Below are 22001 nucleotides of genomic sequence, written 5' to 3' on the forward strand. Positions count from 1 at the left end.
AGGAATTTCCTTCCCTGGATACCAAAACGGCTCAATTTTTGAAAACTAGAAAAAGCACTATTTTAAGCATGAAATTTAACCCCGAATCCCATTCTGAGGTCCGTTTTTACATTTGGGTCAAAAAAATTTTTCATCTTTGGGGCAGAAAAATCTATGTCCCCGACATAAGGAATTTACTTCCCTAGATACCAAAACGGCTTAATTTTTGAAAATTAGAAGAAGCACCATTTTTAAGCATGAAATTTAACCCCGAATCCCATTCTGAGGTCCGTTTTTACAATTGAGTCAAAAAAAAATTTTCATCTCCGGAGCACAAAAATCCGTGACCCCGGCATCAGGAATTTCCGTCCCTGGATACCAAAACGGCTCAATTTTTGAAAACTAGAAAAAGCACCATTTCCATGCATGAAATTTAACCCCGAATCCCATTCTGAGCTCCGTTTTTACATTGGGTCAAAAAAAAATTTTCTATCTTTGGAGTAAAGAAAAATCTATGACCCGGCTCAGGATTTTCCTTCCCAGTATACCCAAAATGGTCTCAATTTTTGAAAACTATAAAAGCACGCATTTTTAAGGCATGAAATTTAACCCCGAACCCCATTCGCGGTCCGTTTTTTACATTTGGTCAACAATTTTTTTCATTTCCGAGCACAAAATAACGTGCCGTGGCATCAGCAATTTCCTTCCCCTGGATACCAAAACGGCTCAATTTTTGAAAACTAGAAAAAGCACCATTTTTAAGCATGAAATTTAACCCCGAATCCCATTCTGAGGTCCGTTTTTACATTTGTGTCAAAAAAAATTTTCATCTTTGGAGGCAGAAAAATCTATGACCCCCGGCATCAGGAGATTTCCTTCCCTGGATACCAAACGGCTCAATTTTTGAAAACTAGAACAAGCAACCATTTTTAAGCATGAAATTTTAACCCCGAATCCCATTCTGAAGCTCTGTTTTTTACATTTGGGTCAAAAAAAATTTTCATCTCCGGAGCACAAAAATCCGTGACCCCGGCATCAGGAATTTCCCTCCCTGGATACCAAAACGGCTCAATTTTTGAAAACTAGAAAAAGCACCATTTTTAAGCATGAAATTTAACCCCGAACCCCATTCTGAGCTCCCTTTTTACATTTCAGTGAAAAAGAAATTTTCATCTCCGCAGCACAAAAATCCATGAGCCGGAATCCGGAATTTCATTCCCTGGATACCAAAACGGCTCAATTTTTGAAAACTAGAAGAAGCACCATTTTTAAGCATGAAATTTAACCCCGAATCCCATTCTGAGGTCCGTTTTTACATTTCAGTCAAAAAGAAATTTTCATCTCCGCAGCACAAAAATCCCTGACCCGGAATCAGGAATTTCATTCCCTGGATACCAAAACGGCTCAATTTTTGAAAACTAGAAAAAGCACCATTTTTAAGCATGAAATTTAACCCCGAACCCCATTCTGAGGTCCGTTTTTACATTTGGGTCAAAAAAAAATTTTCATCTTTGGAGGAGAAAAATCTATGACCCCGGCATCAGGAATTTCCTTCCCTGGATACCAAAACGGCTCAATTTTTGAAAACTAGAAAAAGCACTATTTTAAGCATGAAATTTAACCCCGAATCCCATTCTGAGGTCCGTTTTTACATTTGGGTCAAAAAAATTTTCATCTTTGGAGGAGAAAAATATATGACCCCGGCATCAGGAATTTCCTTCCCTGGATACCAAAACGGCTTAATTTTTGAAAATTAGAAGAAGCACCATTTTTAAGCATGAAATTTAACCCCGAATCCCATTCTGAGGTCCGTTTTTACAATTGAGTCAAAAAAAAATTTTCATCTCCGGAGCACAAAAATCCGTGACCCCGGCATCAGGAATTTCCCTCCCTGGATACCAAAACGGCTCAATTTTTGAAAACTAGAAAAAGCACCATTTCTATGCATGAAATTTAACCCCGAATCCCATTCTGAGCTCCTCCTTTTTACCTTTGGGTCAAAAAAAAATTTCATCTTGGAGTAGAACAATCTATGACCCCCGGCATCAGGAATTTCCTTCCCAGTATACCAAAATGGCTCAATTTTTGAAAACTAGAAAAAGCACCATTTTTAAGCATGAAATTTAACCCCGAACCCCATTCTGAGGTCCGTTTTTACATTTGGGTCAAAAATTTTTTTCATCTCCGGAGCACAAAAATCTATGACCCCGGCATCAGGAATTTCCTTCCCTGGATACCAACATGGCTCAATTTTTGAAAACTAGAAAAAGCACCATTTTAAGCATGAAATTTAACCCCGAATCCCATTCTGAGGTCCGTTTTTACATTTGAGTCAAAAAAAAAATTTTCATCTTTGGAGCAGAAAAATCTATGACCCCGGCATCAGGAATTTCCTTCCCTGGATACCAAAACGGCTCAATTTTTGAAAACTAGAACAAGCACCATTTTTAAGCATGAAATTTAACCCCGAATCCCATTCTGAGCTCTGTTTTTACATTTGGGTCAAAAAAAATTTTCATCTCCGGAGCACAAAAATCCGTGACCCCGGCATCAGGAATTTCCCTCCCTGGATACCAAAACGGCTCAATTTTTGATAACTAGAAAAAGCACCATTTTTAAGCATGAAATTTAACCCCGAACCCCATTCTGAGGTCCGTTTTTACATTTGGGTCAAAAAAAAATTTTCATCTTTGGAGCAGAAAAATCTATGACCCCGGCATCAGGAATTTCCTTCCCTGGATACCAAAACGGCTCAATTTTTGAAAACTAGAAAAAGCACCATTTTTAAGCATGAAATTTAACCCCGAATCCCATTCTGAGCTCCCTTTTTACATTTCAGTCAAAAAGAAATTTTCATCTCCGCAGCACAAAAATCCCTGACCCGGAATCAGGAATTTCAGTCCCTGGATACCAAAACGGCTCAATTTTTGAAAACTAGAAAAAGCACCATTTTTAAGCATGAAATTTAACCCCGAACCCCATTCTGAGGTCCGTTTTTACATTTGGGTCAAAAATTTTTTTTCATTTCCGGAGCACAAAAATACGTGACCGTGGCATCAGCAATTTCCTTCCCTGGATACCAAAACGGCTCAATTTGTGAAAACTAGAAAAAGCACCATTTTAAGCATGAAATTTAACCCCGAATCCCATTCTGAGGTCCGTTTTTACATTTGAGTCAAAAAAAAAATTTTCATCTTTGGAGCAGAAAAATCTATGACCCCGGCATCAGGAATTTCCTTCCCTGGATACCAAAACAGCTCAATTTTTGATAACTAGAAAAAGCACCATTTTTAAGCATGAAATTTAACCCCGAATCCCATTCTGAGGTCCGTTTTTACATTTGGGTCAAAAAAAAATTTCATCTCCGGAGCACAAAAATCCGTGACCCCGGCATCAAGAATTTCCCTCCCTGGATACCAAAACGGCTCAATTTTTGAAAACTGGAAAAAGCACCATTTTAAGCATGAAATTTAACCCCGAATCCCATTCTGAGGTCCGTTTTTACATTTGAGTCAAAAAAAAATTTTCATCTCCCCGTCATCACAAAATCCATGAGCCGAATCAGAATTCATGCCCCCTGGATACCAAACGGCTCAATTTTTTGACAAACTAGAAAAAGCACCATTTTTACGCATGAAATTTAACCCCGAATCCGATTCTGAGGTCCATTTTAACATTAGGGTAAAAAAAAATTTTCATCTCTGGAGAACAAAAAATCCATGACCCCGGCATCAGGAATTTCCTTCCCTGGATACCAAAACGGCTCAATTTGTGAAAACTAGAAAAAGCACGATTTTTAAGCATGAAATTTAACCCCGAATCCCATTCTGAGCTCCCTTTTTACATTTCAGTCAAAAATAAATTTTCATCTCCGCAGCACAAAAATCCATGAGCCGGAATCAGGAATTTCATTCCCTGGATACCAAAACGGCTCAATTTTTGAAAACTAGAAAAAGCACCATTTTTAAGCATGAAATTTAACCCCGAATCCCATTCTGAACTCTGTTTTTACATTTGGGTCAAAAAAAATTTTCATCTCCGGAGCACAAAAATCTATGACCCCGGCATCAGGAATTTCCTTCCCTGGATACCAAAAAGGTTCAATTTTTGAAAACTAGAAAAAGCACCATTTTTTAAAGCATGAAATTTAACCCCGAACCCCATCTGAGGTCCGTTTTTACATTGGGTCAAAAAAAATTTTCATCTTGGAGCGAAAAATCTATGACCCGGCATCAGGAATTTCTTCCCTGGATACCAAAACGGCTTCAATTTTTGAAAACTAGAAAAAGCCCATTTAAGCATGAATTTAAACCGCCGAATCCCTTCTGAGGTCCTATTTTTACATTTGGTCAAAAAAAAATTTTCATCTCTAGAGCACAAAAATCTATGACCCCGGCATCAGGAATTTACTTCCCTGCATACCAAAACGGCTCAATTTTTGAAAATTAGGAGAAGCACCATTTTCAAGCATTATATTTAACCCCGAATCCCATTCTGAGGTCCGTTTTTACATTTCAGTCAAAAAAAATTTTTCACCTCCGGAGCACAAAAATCCGTGACCCTTGCATCAGGGATTTCCTTCCTTGGATACCAAAACGGCTCAATTTTTGAAAACTAGAAAAAGCACCATTTTTAAGCATGAATTTAACCCCGAATCCCATTCTGAGGTCCGTTTTTACATTTGGGTCAAAAAAAATTTTCATCTTTGGAGTAGAAAAATCTATGACCCCGGCATCAGGAATTTCCTTCCCAGTATACCAAAATGGCTCAATTTTTGAAAAATAGAAAAAGCACCATTTTTAAGCATGAAATTTAACCCCGAACCCCATTCTGAGGTACGTTTTTACATTTGGGTGAAAAAAATTTTTTCATCTCCAGAGAAAAATCCGTGACCCAGGCATCAGGAATTTCCTTCCCTGTATACCAAAACGGCTCAATTTTTGAAAACTAGAAAAAGAATCATTTCTAAGCATGAAATTTAACTCCGAATCCCATTCTGATGTCCGTTTTTACCTTTCAGTCAAAAAAAAATTTTCATATCCGGAGCACAAAAATCTATGACCCCGGCATCAGGAATTTCCTTCCCTGGATACCAAAAAGGTTCAATTTTTGAAAACTAGAAAAAGCACCATTTTAAGCATGAAATTTAACCCCGAATCCCATTCTGAGGTCCGTTTTTACATTTGAGTCAAAAAAAAATTTTCATCTTTGGAGCAGAAAAATCTATGACCCCGGCATCAGGAATTTCCTTCCCTGGATACCAAAACGGCTCAATTTTTGAAAACTAGAACAAGCACCATTTTTAAGCATGAAATTTAACCCCGAATCCCATTCTGAGGTCCGTTTTTACATTTGGGTCAAAAAAAATTTTCATCTCCGGAGCACAAAAATCCGTGACCCCGGCATCAGGAATTTCCCTCCCTGGATACCAAAACGGCTCAATTTTTGAAAACTAGAAAAAGCACCATTTTTAAGCATGAAATTTAACCCCGAATCCCATTCTGAGCTCCCTTTTTACATTTCAGTCAAAAAGAAATTTTCATCTCCGCAGCACAAAAATCCATGAGCCGGAATCAGGAATTTCATTCCCTGGATACCAAAACGGCTCAATTTTTGAAAACTAGAAAAAGCACCATTTTTAAGCATGAAATTTAACCCCGAATCCCATTCTGAGCTCTGTTTTTACATTTGGGTCAAAAAAAATTTTCATCTCCAGAGCACAAAAATCTATGACCCCGGCATCAGGAATTTCCTTCCCTGGATACCAAAAAGGTTCAATTTTTGAAAACTAGAAAAAGCACCATTTTTAAGCATGAAATTTAACCCCGAACCCCATTCTGAGGTCCGTTTTTACATTTGGGTCAAAAAAAAATTTTCATCTTTGGAGGAGAAAAATCTATGACCCCGGCATCAGGAATTTCCTTCCCTGGATACCAAAACGGCTCAATTTTTGAAAACTAGAAAAAGCACTATTTTAAGCATGAAATTTAACCCCGAATCCCATTCTGAGGTCCGTTTTTACATTTGGGTCAAAAAAATTTTTCATCTTTGGGGCAGAAAAATCTATGTCCCCGACATAAGGAATTTACTTCCCTAGATACCAAAACGGCTTAATTTTTGAAAATTAGAAGAAGCACCATTTTTAAGCATGAAATTTAACCCCGAATCCCATTCTGAGGTCCGTTTTTACAATTGAGTCAAAAAAAAATTTTCATCTCCGGAGCACAAAAATCCGTGACCCCGGCATCAGGAATTTCCGTCCCTGGATACCAAAACGGCTCAATTTTTGAAAACTAGAAAAAGCACCATTTCCATGCATGAAATTTAACCCCGAATCCCATTCTGAGCTCCGTTTTTACATTTGGGTCAAAAAAAAATTTTCATCTTTGGAGTAGAAAAATCTATGACCCCGGCATCAGGAATTTCCTTCCCAGTATACCAAAATGGCTCAATTTTTGAAAACTAGAAAAAGCACCATTTTTAAGCATGAAATTAACCCCGAACCCCATTCTGAGTCCGTTTTTACATTGGGTCAAAAACTTTGTTTTTCATTTCCGGAGCACAAAAAATACGTGCCCTGGCCATTAGTCAATTCATTCCCTGGATACCAAAACGGCCTCTCAATTTGTGAAAAACTAGAAAAAGCACATCTTAGCATGAAATTTTAACCCGGAATCCCATTCTGGGGTCCGTTTTTCATTTGAGTCAAAAAAAAATTTTCATCTTTGTGTAGCAGAAAAATCTATGACCCCGGGCATCAGGAATTCCTTCCTGGATACCAAACCGGCTCAATTTTGAAAAACTAGAACAAGCACCCATTTTTTATGAAATTTAACCCCGAATCCCATTCTGAGCTCTGTTTTACATTTGGGTCAAAAAAATATTTCATCTCCGGAGCACAAAAATCAGTGACCCCGGCATCAGGAATTTCCCTCCCTGGATACCAAAACGGCTCAATTTTTGAAAACTAGAAAAAGCACCATTTTTAAGCATGAAATTTAACCCCGAACCCCATTCTGAGCTCCCTTTTTACATTTCAGTGAAAAAGAAATTTTCATCTCCGCAGCACAAAAATCCATGAGCCGGAATCCGGAATTTCATTCCCTGGATACCAAAACGGCTCAATTTTTGAAAACTAGAAGAAGCACCATTTTTAAGCATGAAATTTAACCCCGAATCCCATTCTGAGGTCCGTTTTTACATTTCAGTCAAAAAGAAATTTTCATCTCCGCAGCACAAAAATCCCTGACCCGGAATCAGGAATTTCATTCCCTGGATACCAAAACGGCTCAATTTTTGAAAACTAGAAAAAGCACCATTTTTAAGCATGAAATTTAACCCCGAACCCCATTCTGAGGTCCGTTTTTACATTTGGGTCAAAAAAAAATTTTCATCTTTGGAGGAGAAAAATCTATGACCCCGGCATCAGGAATTTCCTTCCCTGGATACCAAAACGGCTCAATTTTTGAAAACTAGAAAAAGCACTATTTTAAGCATGAAATTTAACCCCGAATCCCATTCTGAGGTCCGTTTTTACATTTGGGTCAAAAAAATTTTCATCTTTGGAGGAGAAAAATATATGACCCCGGCATCAGGAATTTCCTTCCCTGGATACCAAAACGGCTTAATTTTTGAAAATTAGAAGAAGCACCATTTTTAAGCATGAAATTTAACCCCGAATCCCATTCTGAGGTCCGTTTTTACAATTGAGTCAAAAAAAAATTTTCATCTCCGGAGCACAAAAATCCGTGACCCCGGCATCAGGAATTTCCCTCCCTGGATACCAAAACGGCTCAATTTTTGAAAACTAGAAAAAGCACCATTTCTATGCATGAAATTTAACCCCGAATCCCATTCTGAGCCCGTTTTTACATTTGGTCACCCCCTCAAAAAAAATTTTCATCTTTGGAGTAGAAAAATCTATGACCCGCATCAGGAATTTCCTTCCCAGTATACAAAATGTCTCTCATTTTAAAAACTAGAAAAAAGCACCATTTTAAGCATGACAATTTAACCGAACCCCATGTCTGAGGTCGTTTTTTACTTTGGGTCAACAAAAATTTTTTCATTTCCGGAGCACCCCAAAAATACGTGACCGTGGGCATCAGCAATTTCCTTCCATTCTGGATACCAAAACGCCTCAATTTTTGAAAACTAGAAGAAGCATCATTTTTAAGCATGAAATTTAACCCCGAATCCCATTCTGAGGTCCATTTTTACATTTGAGTCAAAAAAAAATTTTCATCTTTGGAGCAGAAAAATCTATGACCCCGGCATCAGCAATTTCCTTCCCTGGATACCAAAACGGCTCAATTTTTGAAAACTAGAACAAGCACCATTTTTAAGCATGAAATTTAACCCCGAATCCCATTCTGAGCTCTGTTTTTACATTTGGGTCAAAAAAAATTTTCATCTCCGGAGCACAAAAATCCGTGACCCCGGCATCAGGAATTTCCCTCACTGGATACCAAAACGGCTCAATTTTTGAAAACTAGAAAAAGCACCATTTTTAAGCATGAAATTTAACCCCGAATCCCATTCTGAGCTCCCTTTTTACATTTCAGTCAAAAAGAAATTTTCATATCCGCAGCACAAAAATCCATGAGCCGGAATCAGGAATTTCATTCCCTGGATACCAAAACGGCTCAATTTTTGAAAACTAGAAAAAGCACCATTTTTAAGCATGAAATTTAACCCCGAATCCCATTCTGAGCTCCCTTTTTACATTTCAGTCAAAAAGAAATTTTCATCTCCGCAGCACAAAAAATCCCTGACCGGAATCAGGAATTTCATTCCCTGGATACCAAAACGGCTCAATTTTTGAAAACTAGAAAAAGCACCATTTTTAAGCATGAAATTTAACCCCGAACCCCATTCTGAGGTCCGTTTTTACATTTGGGTCAAAAAATTTTTTTCATTTCCGGAGCACAAAAATACGTGACCGTGGCATCAGCAATTTCCTTCCCTGGATACCAAAACGGCTCAATTTGTGAAAACTAGAAAAAGCACCATTTTAAGCATGAAATTTAACCCCGAATCCCATTCTGAGGTTCGTTTTTACATTTGGGTCAAAAAGATTTTTCATCTTTGGAGCAGCAAAATCTATGTCCCCGACATCAGGAATTTACTTCCCTAGATACCAAAACGGCTTAATTTTTGAAAATTAGAAGAAGCACCATTTTTAAGCATGAAATTTTACCCCGAACCTTCTGAGCTCCCCTTTTTACTTTCAGTCAAAAAGAATTTTTCATCGCCGCAGCACAAAAATCCTGACCCGAATCAGGAATTTCATTCCACTGGTACCAAAACGGCTCAATTTTTGAAAACTAGAAAAAGCACCATTTTTAAGCATGAAATTTAACCCCGAATCCCATTCTGAGGTCTGTTTTTACGTTTGGGTCAAAAAAAATTTTCATCTCCGGAGCACAAAAATCCGTGGCCCCGGCATCAGGAATTTCCCTCCCTGGATACCAAAACTGTTCAATTTTTGAAAACTAGAAAAAGCACCATTTTTAAGCATGAAATTTAACCCCGAACCCCATTCTGAGGCCCGTTTTTACATTTGGGTCAAAAAAAAATTTTCATCTTTGGGGCAGCAAAATCTATGACCCCGGCATCAGCAATTTCCTTCCCTGGATACCAAAACGGCTCAATTTGTGAAAACTAGAAAAAGCACCATTTTAAGCATGAAATTTAACCCCGAATCCCATTCTGAGGTCCGTTTTTACATTTGAGTCAAAAAAAAATTTTCATCTTTGGAGCAGAAAAATCTATGACCCTGGCATCAGAAATTTCCTTCCCTGGATACCAAAACAGCTCAATTTTTGATAACTAGAAAAAGCACCATTTTTAAGCATGAAATTTAACCCCGAATCCCATTCTGAGCTCCCTTTTTACATTTCAGTCAAAAAGAAATTTTCATCTCCGCAGCACAAAAATCCCTGACCCGGAATCAGGAATTTCATTCCCTGGATACCAAAACGGCTCAATTTTTGAAAACTAGAAAAAGCACCATTTTTAAGCATGAAATTTAACCCCGAATCCCATTCTGAGGTCTGTTTTTACGTTTGGGTCAAAAAAAATTTTCATCTCCGGAGCACAAAAATCCGTGGCCCCGGCATCAGGAATTTCCCTCCCTGGATACCAAAACTGTTCAATTTTTGAAAACTAGAAAAAGCACCATTTTTAAGCATGAAATTTAACCCCGAACCCCATTCTGAGGCCCGTTTTTACATTTGGGTCAAAAAAAAATTTTCATCTTTGGGGCAGCAAAATCTATGACCCCGGCATCAGCAATTTCCTTCCCTGGATACCAAAACGGCTCAATTTGTGAAAACTAGAAAAAGCACCATTTTAAGCATGAAATTTAACCCCGAATCCCATTCTGAGGTCCGTTTTTACATTTGAGTCAAAAAAAAATTTTCATCTTTGGAGCAGAAAAATCCCTGACCCGGAATCAGGAATTTCATTCCCTGGATACCAAAACGGCTCAGTTTTTGAAAACTAGAAAAAGCACTATTTTTAAGCATGAAATTTAACCCCGAATCCCATTCTGAGCTCTGTTTTTACATTTGGGTCAAAAAAAATTTTCATCTCCGGAGCACAAAAATCCGTGGCCCCGGCATCAGGAATTTCCCTCCCTGGATACCAAAAAGGTTCAATTTTTGAAAACTAGACAAAGCACCATTTTTAAGCATGAAATTTAACCCCGAATCCCATTCTGAGGTCCGTTTTTAAATTTGGGTCAAAAAAATTTTTTCATTTCCGGAGCACAAAAATACGTGACCGCGGCATCAGCAATTTCCTTCCCTGGATACCAAAACAGCTCAATTTTTGAAAAATAGAAAAAGCACCATTTTTAAGCATGAAATTTAACCCCGAATCCCATTCTGAGCTCCCTTTTAACATTTGGGTCAAAAAAAAATTTTCATCTTTGGAGTAGAAAAATCTATGACCCCGGCATCAGGAATTTCCTTCCCTGGATACCAAAATGGCTCAATTTTTGAAAACTAGAAAAAGCACCATTTTAAGAATGAAATTTAACCCCAAATCCCATTCTGAGGTCCGTTTTTACATTTGGGTCAAAAAAAATTTTCATCTCCGGAGCACAAAAATCCGTGACCGCGGCATCAGCAATTTCCTTCCCTGGATACCAAAACGGCTTAATTTTTGAAAAGTAGAAGAAGCACCATTTTTAAGCATGAAATTAACCCCGAATCCATTTCTGAGCTCCGTTTTTACATTTGAAGTCAAAAAAATTTTCATCTTTGGAGCAGAAAAATCTATGACCTCGGCATCAGGAATTTCCTTCCCTGGATACCAAAACGGCTCAATTTTTGAAAACTAGAAAAAGCACCATTTTTAAGCATGAAATTTAACTCCGAATCCCATTCTGAGCTCTGTTTTTACATTTGGGTCAAAAAAAATTTTCATCTCCGGAGCACAAAAATCCGTGGCCCCGGCATCAGGAATTTCCCTCCCTGGATACCAAAAAGTTTCAATTTTTGAAAACTAGAAAAAGCACCATTTTTAAAAGCACCATTTTAAGCATGAAATTTAACCACGAATCCCATTCTGAGGTCCGTTTTTACATTTGGGTCAAAAATTTTTTTCATCTTTGGAGGACAAAAAATCCATGACACCGGCATCAGGAATTTCCTTCCCTGTATACCAAAACGGCTCAATTTTTGAAAACTAGAAGAAGCACCATTTTTAAGCATGAAATTTAACCCCGAACCCCATTCTGAGTCCGTTTTTACATTTTAGTCAAAAAAAAATTTTCATCTCTAGAGCACAAAAATCCGTGCCCCGGCACCGGCATCAGGAATTTACCTCCCTGGATACCAAAACGGCTCAATTTTTTCTGAGGTCCGTTTTTACATTCGGGTCAAAAAAAATTTTTCATCTCCGGAGCACAAAAATCTGTGACCCCGGCATCAGGAATTTCCTTCCCCTGGATACCAAAACGGCTCAATTTTTGAAAACTAGAAAAAGCACCATTTTTAAGCATGAAATTTAACCCCGAATCCCATTCTGAGGTCCGTTTTTACATTTGGGTCAAAAAAAAATTTTCATCTTTGGAGCACAAAAATCCGTGACCCCGGCATCAGGAATTTCCTTCCTGGATACCAAAACGGCTCAATTTTTGAAAACTAGAAAAAGCACCATTTTTAAGCATGAAATTTAACCCCGAATCCCATTCTGAGCTCCGTTTTTACATTTGGGTCAAAAAAAAATTTTCATCTTTGAAGTAGAAAAATCTATGACCCCGGCATCAGGAATTTCCTTCCCAGTATACCAAAATGGCTCAATTTTTGAAAACTAGAAAAAGCACCATTTTTAAGCATGAAATTTAACCCCGAACCCCATTCTGAGGTCCGTTTTTACATTTGGGTGAAAAAAATATTTTCATCTCCAGAGAACAAAAATCCGTGACCCAGGCATCAGGAATTTCCTTCCTTGTATACCAAAACGGCTCAATTTTTGAAAACTAGAAAAAGAAACATTTCTAAGCATGAAATTTAACTCCGAATCCCATTCTGATGTCCGTTTTTACCTTTCAGTCAAAAAAAAATTTTCGTCTCCGGAGCACAAAAATCCGTGGCCCCGGCATCAGGAATTTCCCTCCCTGGATACCAAAACGGTTCAATTTTTGAAAACTAGAAAAAACACCATTTTTAAGCATGAAATTTAACCCCGAACCCCATTCTGAGGTCCGTTTTTACATTTGGGTCAAAAAAAAAAACTGTGAAAAGTGAGAGTATAAGATTAGCACTGGCGTTGGCAGCAGACAAAGGTGAAACCTGTGATCAAGAGATATATCACTCATCAATAGGGAGTTTGTTATATCTATCACAGTGGTCCAGACCACACATAGCTTGCGCAGTAAGCATTTTGAGTCGTTTTAGTGCTGCACCTACAAAGTTACATTGGATGGGTGTAAAAAGGATTCTCAGATATTTAAAGGGAACTATAAATTTGGGTCTTCAAATACTGATTACTGAGGAATTGAAATTAAAGTGTTATGTCGATAGTGACTATGCAAATGACATAAACACAAGGAAATCAAATTCTAGGATTATAATATTGTTTGGAGGGATTCTGATTGGATGGAAGTCCAGAAAACAAACAACTGTTGCTATTTCAATAGCGGAAGCAGAGTTTATTGCTTTATCTGAATTGTGTTCTGAAGTAACATGGTATGTACAGCTGTTGCAAGATTTAAATATTAATGTAAAAGAATCTGTAAAGGTATTTGAAGACAATGCTGCCTGTATAAAAATGGCAACTGGTGACAGGGTGAAGAACAGAAGTAAACATGTAGACATTAAGTATTGTAATGTCAGGGAAGCTCTAAAATGAAAATTGATTAGTTTACATCATTGTTCTTCTGATGATAATTTGGCAGACATGATGACTAAACCATTGGGTGGTATTCACTATGGAGAATGTATTAAGTCAATAGTTCTGATGTCTCTTCCTGTGATGAAGGGAGCAGTGTTGGAATATTCATGAGCAGGAAGAGTCATGTGGTAACTCAGTCAGCCAATGTGAAGAAAGCGCTACTGAGTCTCTGCAAAAGATATTGAGTTAGAAGCTGAATTTTCAGTCTCAGGTTTGTCTCTGTATCTCTCTGTAAGAAGTCTTTATTGAGCTATGTTGCTGTAAAGAAGAATGTATGATATTGTAAATATTTTGATATGAATATAAAAAGAAATTTATTTGAATCAGCTAAATCCAGTAAACTGTGAGAGCTTCTGATTTATTTTTCACTAATAGAGAAATTAAAATTCTCTAACACTATTACTAATTGGATAAATGTTAGAAAAATGTTTGTATTTAACCTCTTTGTTACTAAAATACTAAGAACTGTATTAATCTAATGTTTGCAAAAGACAACAATATGGGAAGAGAAAATCAAGGAAAGCTGTTATGTAGAGTATGACATGATAGAAATTGACTATTATTGATTGTTGTGAAATGTGAACCCAGATAACATGCTGTTTGGCAAGCACCAGGTTGTTAGTTTTTAAAAAATCAATAAAATATATATTAAAAAGAGAATCTCCTGAGATTTCTCTGAAGAATTTCCGAAACTGAAAGAAAGTTGAAAATCAAAGATGCAATACATACACCCAAATCTATCCACCAACTGGAGTTCCTTAATACTTTTAATACCCCACATCAGGAAGATATTCCGCACTAATATAGTTGGGTTCCTGGGTATTAAGAGTGCTAGATTTAGGCTAAATGTCACCGCCTGTGCATGAATATGAAGTCCCGAAATACGATTTTTTTTTTTAACTCTGCGAATCAGGAACAAGATGAACTTCTAACTCCGCGTCTCTCCTGAAAGGCTAGCCGTCCGCATCTATCTTGCTCTCTCCTGATTCTAATTTCTCCGGCTTCAGCACACCGCAAAACCTGTACTCGGCTTTTTAAGAACGATTGAAACAGAAAAAAGGTGGGGCGATTGCCAGAGGCCACGAGGGGTAGCCGGATTGTTAGCAATCCGAATCCAGGTAGACTCGCCGCGGGAAGCATAAGAAGCGATTCCTTCCTTTGTACTATCTCGGGCAGCCGCCGCCGCATCCAAGCGGGAAGGGCGAACAGTCGAGTCCCAAGCCCCCGCTCCGCCAAGCCGCAGGGCGTGCCACGATCCGAGCGACTTCTCCCTCCCGGCGGCGCTTCCGGGTCGAGCCCCTCCAGCCACGCCACAGCGCGCGGCCGCCGTTCCTTCTCTGCAGGTCCGCCGCTCGAACAGAGTTGACTATATATGGTCAAAGACGGGAGTGAAGCGAGAGCTGGGCGAGCTGCGCTTCCTGCTTTGCGCAGCCTGGAGTTGACGTCGCTCCCCCCCGCCACCGCTGGAGGAGGAGGAGGTGGAAGAGGAGAGGAGACTGGCCAAGCTCTGCCTTGTTTTGCCTTGCGTTTGCTCCCGTCGCGGACCTGCGTGGATTCGTCGCCCTTGAAGCCGCCGCAGCAGCGAGAGGCAGCCACGATGCCCTACCAGCTGAGTGAGTGGCGGCGTTGCCGCCGTTCGCAGAGAGGCTGCTAGATAGGCCGGGGGACTGCGGGGACGTGGCTCTGCCTTCCATGACCAGTGGAGGAGGCGGAGGAGGAACGGCTTCCTTCTGGCCCAGTTGCTGTCAGTCCGAGGCGCCCTGCGCTTCCCTTCCATAGAATGAGATGGCGGGCCTCTCTTGGGAGGGGCCCGGACATCTGAATGGGCGAGGAAAGGCGGGGTGGTGATAGTCGTACGATTCCACCTCCGATCCGGAAAAATGTAGCTCCAGTCTTTTCGGGATCCGCCAGCTGGCCGGGGAACCTTCCCGGCCGCTCGCGCGTCGCCAGACCGAGGCGGGTCCCTTGATCTGGAGGGCTGACTGGAACCTCCTGCTGCTTCACGGCTGGGTCGGAGCAACAGGTTACATTCGATGCCCACCGTCTTCCTCTTTCCTCCGCCGAGGCTAAAGCTGTGTCCTTTCTCTCTCTTAGAAACAGTGTTTGCCAGCCTCCCGCAGGTCGAAAGGGGGGTCTCCAAAATCATTGGCGGAGATCCGAAAGGCAACAATTTCTTATATACCAATGGAAAATCTGTCATCATTCGAAACATAGATGTAATGTATTCTAGTTTTTATATTTACTAATTTTAAAGCTTTCGTGTAAAAGCCACTTATCAATGACTTTGTAATTTCTGTGTAACTGGGGTAAGAAATACCTGTGCCGATCTAGGAGGGCGTGAGAAGCCGCCATAGCGGATGAGTCAAACGATCTAAAAATATCCAACAACCAGGTTGCCTTTAGAACTCCTGTCATGAAATTCAGAGTAGGAATAGTGGAGGGCAGCTATTCTAAATAGCACGAAAAATCCGATAAACAAAGGGTAGCTCAATGGCTGTAATTACTGTGACTTATAGTTAAATTGGGTGTGTGCATAAAAGATCCAGAATAAAAGTGCGTTGGATTGCAAGCATAGCCCCCCCCATGCTTCATGAAGGTAGCCCCTCTTTTTTTCACATCATCAAGGTCACTTTAAAATGGATTTTCTCCCCCCCCCACTCAAATGGAAGCAAGAAAAAAGAGGGACTGCCTTAATGACTGGGAGAGAAGCACTGTGATTGTATTCCCATAAAGTCCAAAGCAATTTTTCAGAATAATTTTTAAACTATACATACCCTTAATTTATTTATATATAAAAATGCAAAGCACTAGATACATTGAACAAAAGACCAATTAAAGAAATATTAAGACTTTCATGCTGTATTTTCCTTAATATTGTAACCATTGTGGCAGAACTCGTGTTCCATGTGTTATGAGATTGCATGTTCAGATTGTATAAAATTATCCTTTTACCAAAAGGGGAAAGAGAGTCAGGGTAGGAGCATCTTTCAAGGGCTAGGTTCACTGGCAGGCAGGAATGCCTCAGAAAGGAAGGGAACAGAAAAAGGAGAAATTGGCCCAGGCAGCAAATAAATGTATATCAACCTTTTTGATGACCTGAGTTTAGGGTCAGCATGCTTCACATACAGAACTCTCCCAGTATGTTCACTAAAAGCACTGTGACTCTTCTAACATCTGGACTTTTGGGGAAAGAAAATAAAAAATAGTTGGTAAATTTATTTATCAAATTTATATAGCCACCCACCTCACCAGGACTGAAAGTTGCAAATGATGTCATTTGGACTCCCTTTTACATGAAAGACTTCTTTCAAAACAGTTTCTGGATGAGGGTCTAGTTAGCAGCGAGAGTTGGGCATTGGAGTGGCTGAAATTACATGTATAAAAAGATTACTATTCAATTGTCATATAAACCTCCATATATGGATTAGTACTGTGTTTCCCTGAAAATAAGACCCACCCGAAAATAAGCCCTAGCCTGATTTTTTGGGTGGACCTAATATAAGCCCTACCCCAAAGCCCAGGAGGGATAGGCATGGCCAGCACAAGAGGTGCTGAGCATGTGGGAGCTGACTATCTGGCAGCACTCCATTTCCAAGCGCCCCATAGGCGCCCAAACACTTATCGCCCAGACGGAGAAATGACGGAAACGGGAAGCTTCGTCTGCTTGCAAATGGGGCACTTTGAAACAGACCGATTAGCTCCATTTCAAAATGCTGCATTTGCAAACAGATGAAACTTTCAGTCTCCCTATGGGCAAAAAGTGTTTGGGCACCTATGGGGCGCTAGGGAATGGAGCAAATCGCTCCATTTTCAAGTGCCCCATAGGTGACCAAACATTTTTCACCTGGATAGAGAAATGACGGAGACTGGAAACTTTATGTGCTTACAGACGGGGCGCTTTGAAACAGAGCTAATCGCTCTGGGCGAAAAGTGTTTGGGCCCATATGGGGCATTTGGGAACCAAGCAAATTGCTCCGTTTCCAAGTGCCCCAAAGACGCCCAAACACTTTTCCCCCCCGACGGAGAAATGAAGGAGACTAGAAGCTTTCTCCATTTGCAAATGGGGCACTTTGAAATGGAGCTAATCGCTCTGTTTCAGAGTGCCCATTTGCAAGCAGACGTAGCTTCCAATCTCCCTCTGGCCGAAAAGTGTTTGGATGCCTATGGGGTGCTTGGAAACGGAGCAAATTGCTCCATTTCCAAATGCTCCATCGGCGCCCAAACACTTTTCGCCTGGACGGAGAAATGATGGAGACTGAAAGCTTCATGTGCTTGCAAATGGGGTGCTTTGAAATGGAGCTAATGGGTCTTGTTTGCCATGGCAGCTTTCTGTGTTAACCCCAGTAAGACCCATCTTCTCTCCTGATTTTACTGTTTACTGGAAGACATGGAAACCAGAATTGTGTTCTTTTTAGAAATGTTTTTGAACCTGTAGGCAACATTCATTAAATCACATCCTATCATATCTTGCAGCTTGTGGTTTGGAATGTCAGGAGGGAGTAGGAATTGGATCATATATGATGGCCAGCATCTAGGCACCTAAAATTATGGATGTAATTTTATAAAGGTGTCAGATGTATAGGTAGATGGGTGGCTACATAAATTGTGAACTAACTAAATAAGTATTGTGATAGTCTCCAGAATAGATGGGAAACATTTCCTTTAATTTGAGGAAGAAAATTTGGTGCAGATCTTCTGCAAAATAAGAGTAGCTTCTGCAGAGTATTTGGCAGTTAAAATGCTTCTTTCCTCTCCAGTTCTGTATGTTGTTAGTGGATTCCAGGGGTAGAAGCATTCCAGGGGTTGGAGGAGTATCACTTTGTTATAGTGCAAATATGCCATGGATTACGTACCTTCATGAAGTGCAGTGTAGTCACATTACAGATAGTCCTTGATTTATGAACATAATTGAGCTCAAAATTTCTGTTCCTGAGATAGTTGTTAAGTGAATTTTGCACCGTTTTACGACCTTTCTTGCCACAGTTTTAAGTGGATCACTGCAGTTAAATTGGTAACATGGTTGTTAAGTGAATCTAGTTTCCCCATTGCCTTTGCTTGTCAGAATGTCACTAAAAGTAATCACATGATCCTGGGACATTGCGACTGTCATAAATGTGAACCAGATGCCAAGTATCTGAATTTTGATCATGTGACCATGGGGATGCTGCAACAGTTGTAAGTGTGAAAAACACATAAGTCACTTTTTTCATTGATGTTGTAACTTTGAATGGTCACTAAATGAACTGTTGTAAGTTGAGGACTATCTGTATTAAGTTAGAGCCATCTGAGGAAAAAAAGGAATGTACAATTTCAACTGCTGGTACTTTCTTCCATGAATATAAATGCCTCAAATTTGACTGCATTGGATATACAGATTGCAAGAGGTCCTCAGTTAATGATGCAAGTGGGATTGGAATTGTTGTCATAAAATGCAATATCACGCCATTGAGCTGTTTAGCAACGGCAATTCTGGCATTCCTGATCACATGACTGCAGGGATGCTGCAATGACTGGAACTTCGAGGACCAGTTATAAGTACCACTTGTTCAGCATTAATGCAAATTTGAATGGTTACTGAACAAGTAGTCATTAAACAAAGACTACTCATATAAGTCCCCAAATTCTCAGCCAAATCCAACCTATCTAGATTGCATCAGATTTCTGAATCTTGTGCTAAAAATTGCTTGCTTTTATGATATGTAAAACTTTAAAAGTAAGAATTTATTCTAATATCCTGAATGGGTGGAGATCTGATTTAAAATGTTAAAGTAAAATTATTTTATTAAAATATTAATTAATTACATGCCACCAAGTCAGTATCAATGCTTAATGGCCACATATATTTTTGAGATGATCTGTCCCCAACTTGGTCCTTCAAGTTTTTCAACATTGTGCTCATGACTTATATAATTGCATCCGTTCACTTTGCTACTGGTCATCCTTTTTTTTCTCTTCCATTTCCCCCCTGCATTATAGTCTCAAGAGAACTAGGTTTTTTTCATTGTGTCTAAATTGGAGCCTGGCCATTTATGCCTTGAAGGAAAAGTGGATTGATTTGCTTGTTTTCTTGGCTATCCATAGTATTTCAACTTTCTCTATCTTCAAAGTTTAAAAGTGTCAATAGTCTTTCTGTCCATCTTCAGTATTTTCATTGTTAATCAAAAGCTGCTTGCAATCTTAGGCACAATTTTTCACTGTGTTCCTTGACTTTGAGCTTACAAATATGGATTTTCAGCTATTGAGAATAGTCCCATTGGTGTAATTCAAGTTATTGACATTTCTTGCTCCAGTTTTAAAATCATACTTGCTGGCACAGTTTGATTAGAATCTTTTTATAGATTCTTTTTCTGTTGCTTGTCATATTACTATAGTTATGCCATTAATTAATTCAGATAGCCTTCCAACTTTGCAACTTAATTTGCTTGTACAAGATATTTTTGTAAGTAGGAAGATCTTTCTAAGATATCTTGGATCTGGACATCTCTAATCTATAGAATTAATATATTTCTATCTTTGATATTTTCTGAATCACTTACTTTAGCATCCTGTAGCATACTAATTTATGCTCCTGAGTTCAGAGATCTTTAGAAGATTTTTTTATATACCTGTTTCCATCCTAGATGTAATATTGCTTCTTGTCTTTTCCAAAAAATCTCTGAAACTCTTTATTAAAATCTTTCCTGAGGTCTTAGCCTTTCTAGGCTTTGATTTTTCTTTAAAAATGGTGCATTGTATTATGAAAACTAGCTTCGTTCTTTTATATTGTTCTTTTGATTTAACTTGACTTGGAACTTGCACTTGAGCAGTTTGTGTTCAGTTATATCAACCAGTGGTCACATTTTTGCTATAATATCTCCTTGGTCAGTTTGTTTTCTGTAAATTCCATCCCGTGATATCTATGTACATAGGTGTCATATTAGTTGTTAAAAGACTCTGTGAGCAATAAAGAAATAATTGGATTGGAAGAAATGTATATGTCATTCTTATACTTCATTTTGGTTCCTTGGGCCATGTAATCTGGTATTTTCCTATGTATTTTTCAACTTTGTCATTCCTGTTTCCTGCACATTCTGTTAGTTTCAGAAGTAATTCTATTCTAAAACTCATCAGCCTCATCTTCTGTAGCCTAAGTAGTTAAAGCATAAACTCGTATAATCATTATAATAAAACGTTGCCTGCAAAGTTGAATTGATATTATTTAGTCATCAATTGTATTGTATTCAAGTATTGTCCTTACTATACCTTCTTAATTATGAAAAGTTCCTTTTTTCATATAAAACAGTATAGTCTTCTCTCTGCAAGCATCCAGTTTCAGTTGATTTCAATTCCCTGATGCCTAAGATGTCAGTATTGTTTCACCTTTCACTGTATTGAGCATGTTCATTCCACATTCCCACTGTAATCATGTCTTTGCAACTTTTTCTATCCAGGAAATTTTTCTTTATTTGATGGTCCTGAATTTAACCTAGCCACAACATAAATATCACTACCGTGTTTCCTCGAAAGTAATACCTACCCTGAAAATAAGCCCTAGCTTGATTTTTGGGATCAGACCTAATATAAACCCTACCCCCAAAATCAGCCCTAGTTTTGGAGTGAGGCGCATGCCTAAAAATCAAGCTAGGGCAGGGATGGAGCTTACCATTGTAGCCAGGCCTCCCGTGGATTGACATTTGTGTTGCTGGCCCACTTCTTCTGCTGCCAAAAGAACAGCTTCATTCTGCAGCTGAGAATGGAGCTTGGGCCTGCATTTTGCAATCAGAGGCCTTTCTGGAAGGCCTGTGCAGCCGAGAACTGAGCTAGGGATTCAAAATCTGTAGCTCAGTTATTGGCTGCACAGACCTTCTGGAAAGGCCTCTGATAGTGAAATACAGGCCCAAGCTCCATTCTCAGCTGTAGAATGAAGGTGCTCCTTCGGCCACAGAAAAAGTGGGCTAGCAGGGTGGGGTTGTCGCTGCCACTGCTGCAAGGTGATTGGAAAAGATAGCCCCCCCCCCGGAAAATAAGACCTGGTGTGTCTTTTGGAGGCAAAAAAAAAAAGGATTGGATCTTATTTTCAGGGATGCACAGTAGTACTCCAAAAGATCTTCACATCTTTTTCAATAGCATATTGAGTGCCATCTATCTTGAGGGGTTCATCATTTAACATTCAGTGATTCATCAGATTTCATCAGTCAGATTTAACTTGCATCTTGAGACAAAATGTAACCTGAAAATTTGCTAAAACCTGAATTTCTATAAGGAAAAGTACTTCTATTTTTGCAAACTGACAATTTATGTTTAGAAATACTTTTATTAGAATAGTAGGATTACTTTTAAGGTATCATAATTCAGTAAATCACATCTGTTTTATGTTATTTATTTATCTTATTTAATGGATTATAGAACTGCTCAGCTCATACATTGATATATAATGAAAAATAAATATGAAATATAAAATGGTGACCAAATACAATAGTTACATAACCAAAATGGAATTCTATTCAACTGAACCCAAATGCATTCTAGCATGTTTGAAGGAATGTAAATATATTTTTGAAGAAGCAGCCAGAAAAATAAGTTAAACTTTAATAAATTATTATACTAATATCCTCCCACAAATCTTTTGACTTTAAGTG

General features: G+C 38.9%; 1 protein-coding gene across 2 annotated transcripts in view; it reads left to right on the forward strand.

The window, feature by feature from the left end:
- Window positions 1–14833: 14833 nt before the first annotated feature.
- Window positions 14834–22001, forward strand: part of WDR1 (WD repeat domain 1) — a 52013-nt gene continuing 44845 nt past the window's right edge. For both annotated transcript variants that reach the window (XM_039360247.1, XM_039360248.1), the window contains exons 1-2: window positions 14834–14996; window positions 15478–15599. In XM_039360247.1, coding sequence (XP_039216181.1) covers window positions 14981–14996; window positions 15478–15599 — 138 coding nt within the window. In that variant the 5' untranslated portion in view covers window positions 14834–14980. The remainder of the gene's footprint in view (window positions 14997–15477; window positions 15600–22001) is intronic.

This window comes from Crotalus tigris, unplaced genomic scaffold, assembly GCF_016545835.1.
Source record: "Crotalus tigris isolate CLP2741 ecotype Arizona unplaced genomic scaffold, ASM1654583v1 scf7180000019165.341595, whole genome shotgun sequence".
In the NCBI taxonomy this organism is placed as follows: Eukaryota; Metazoa; Chordata; class Lepidosauria; order Squamata; family Viperidae; genus Crotalus; species Crotalus tigris.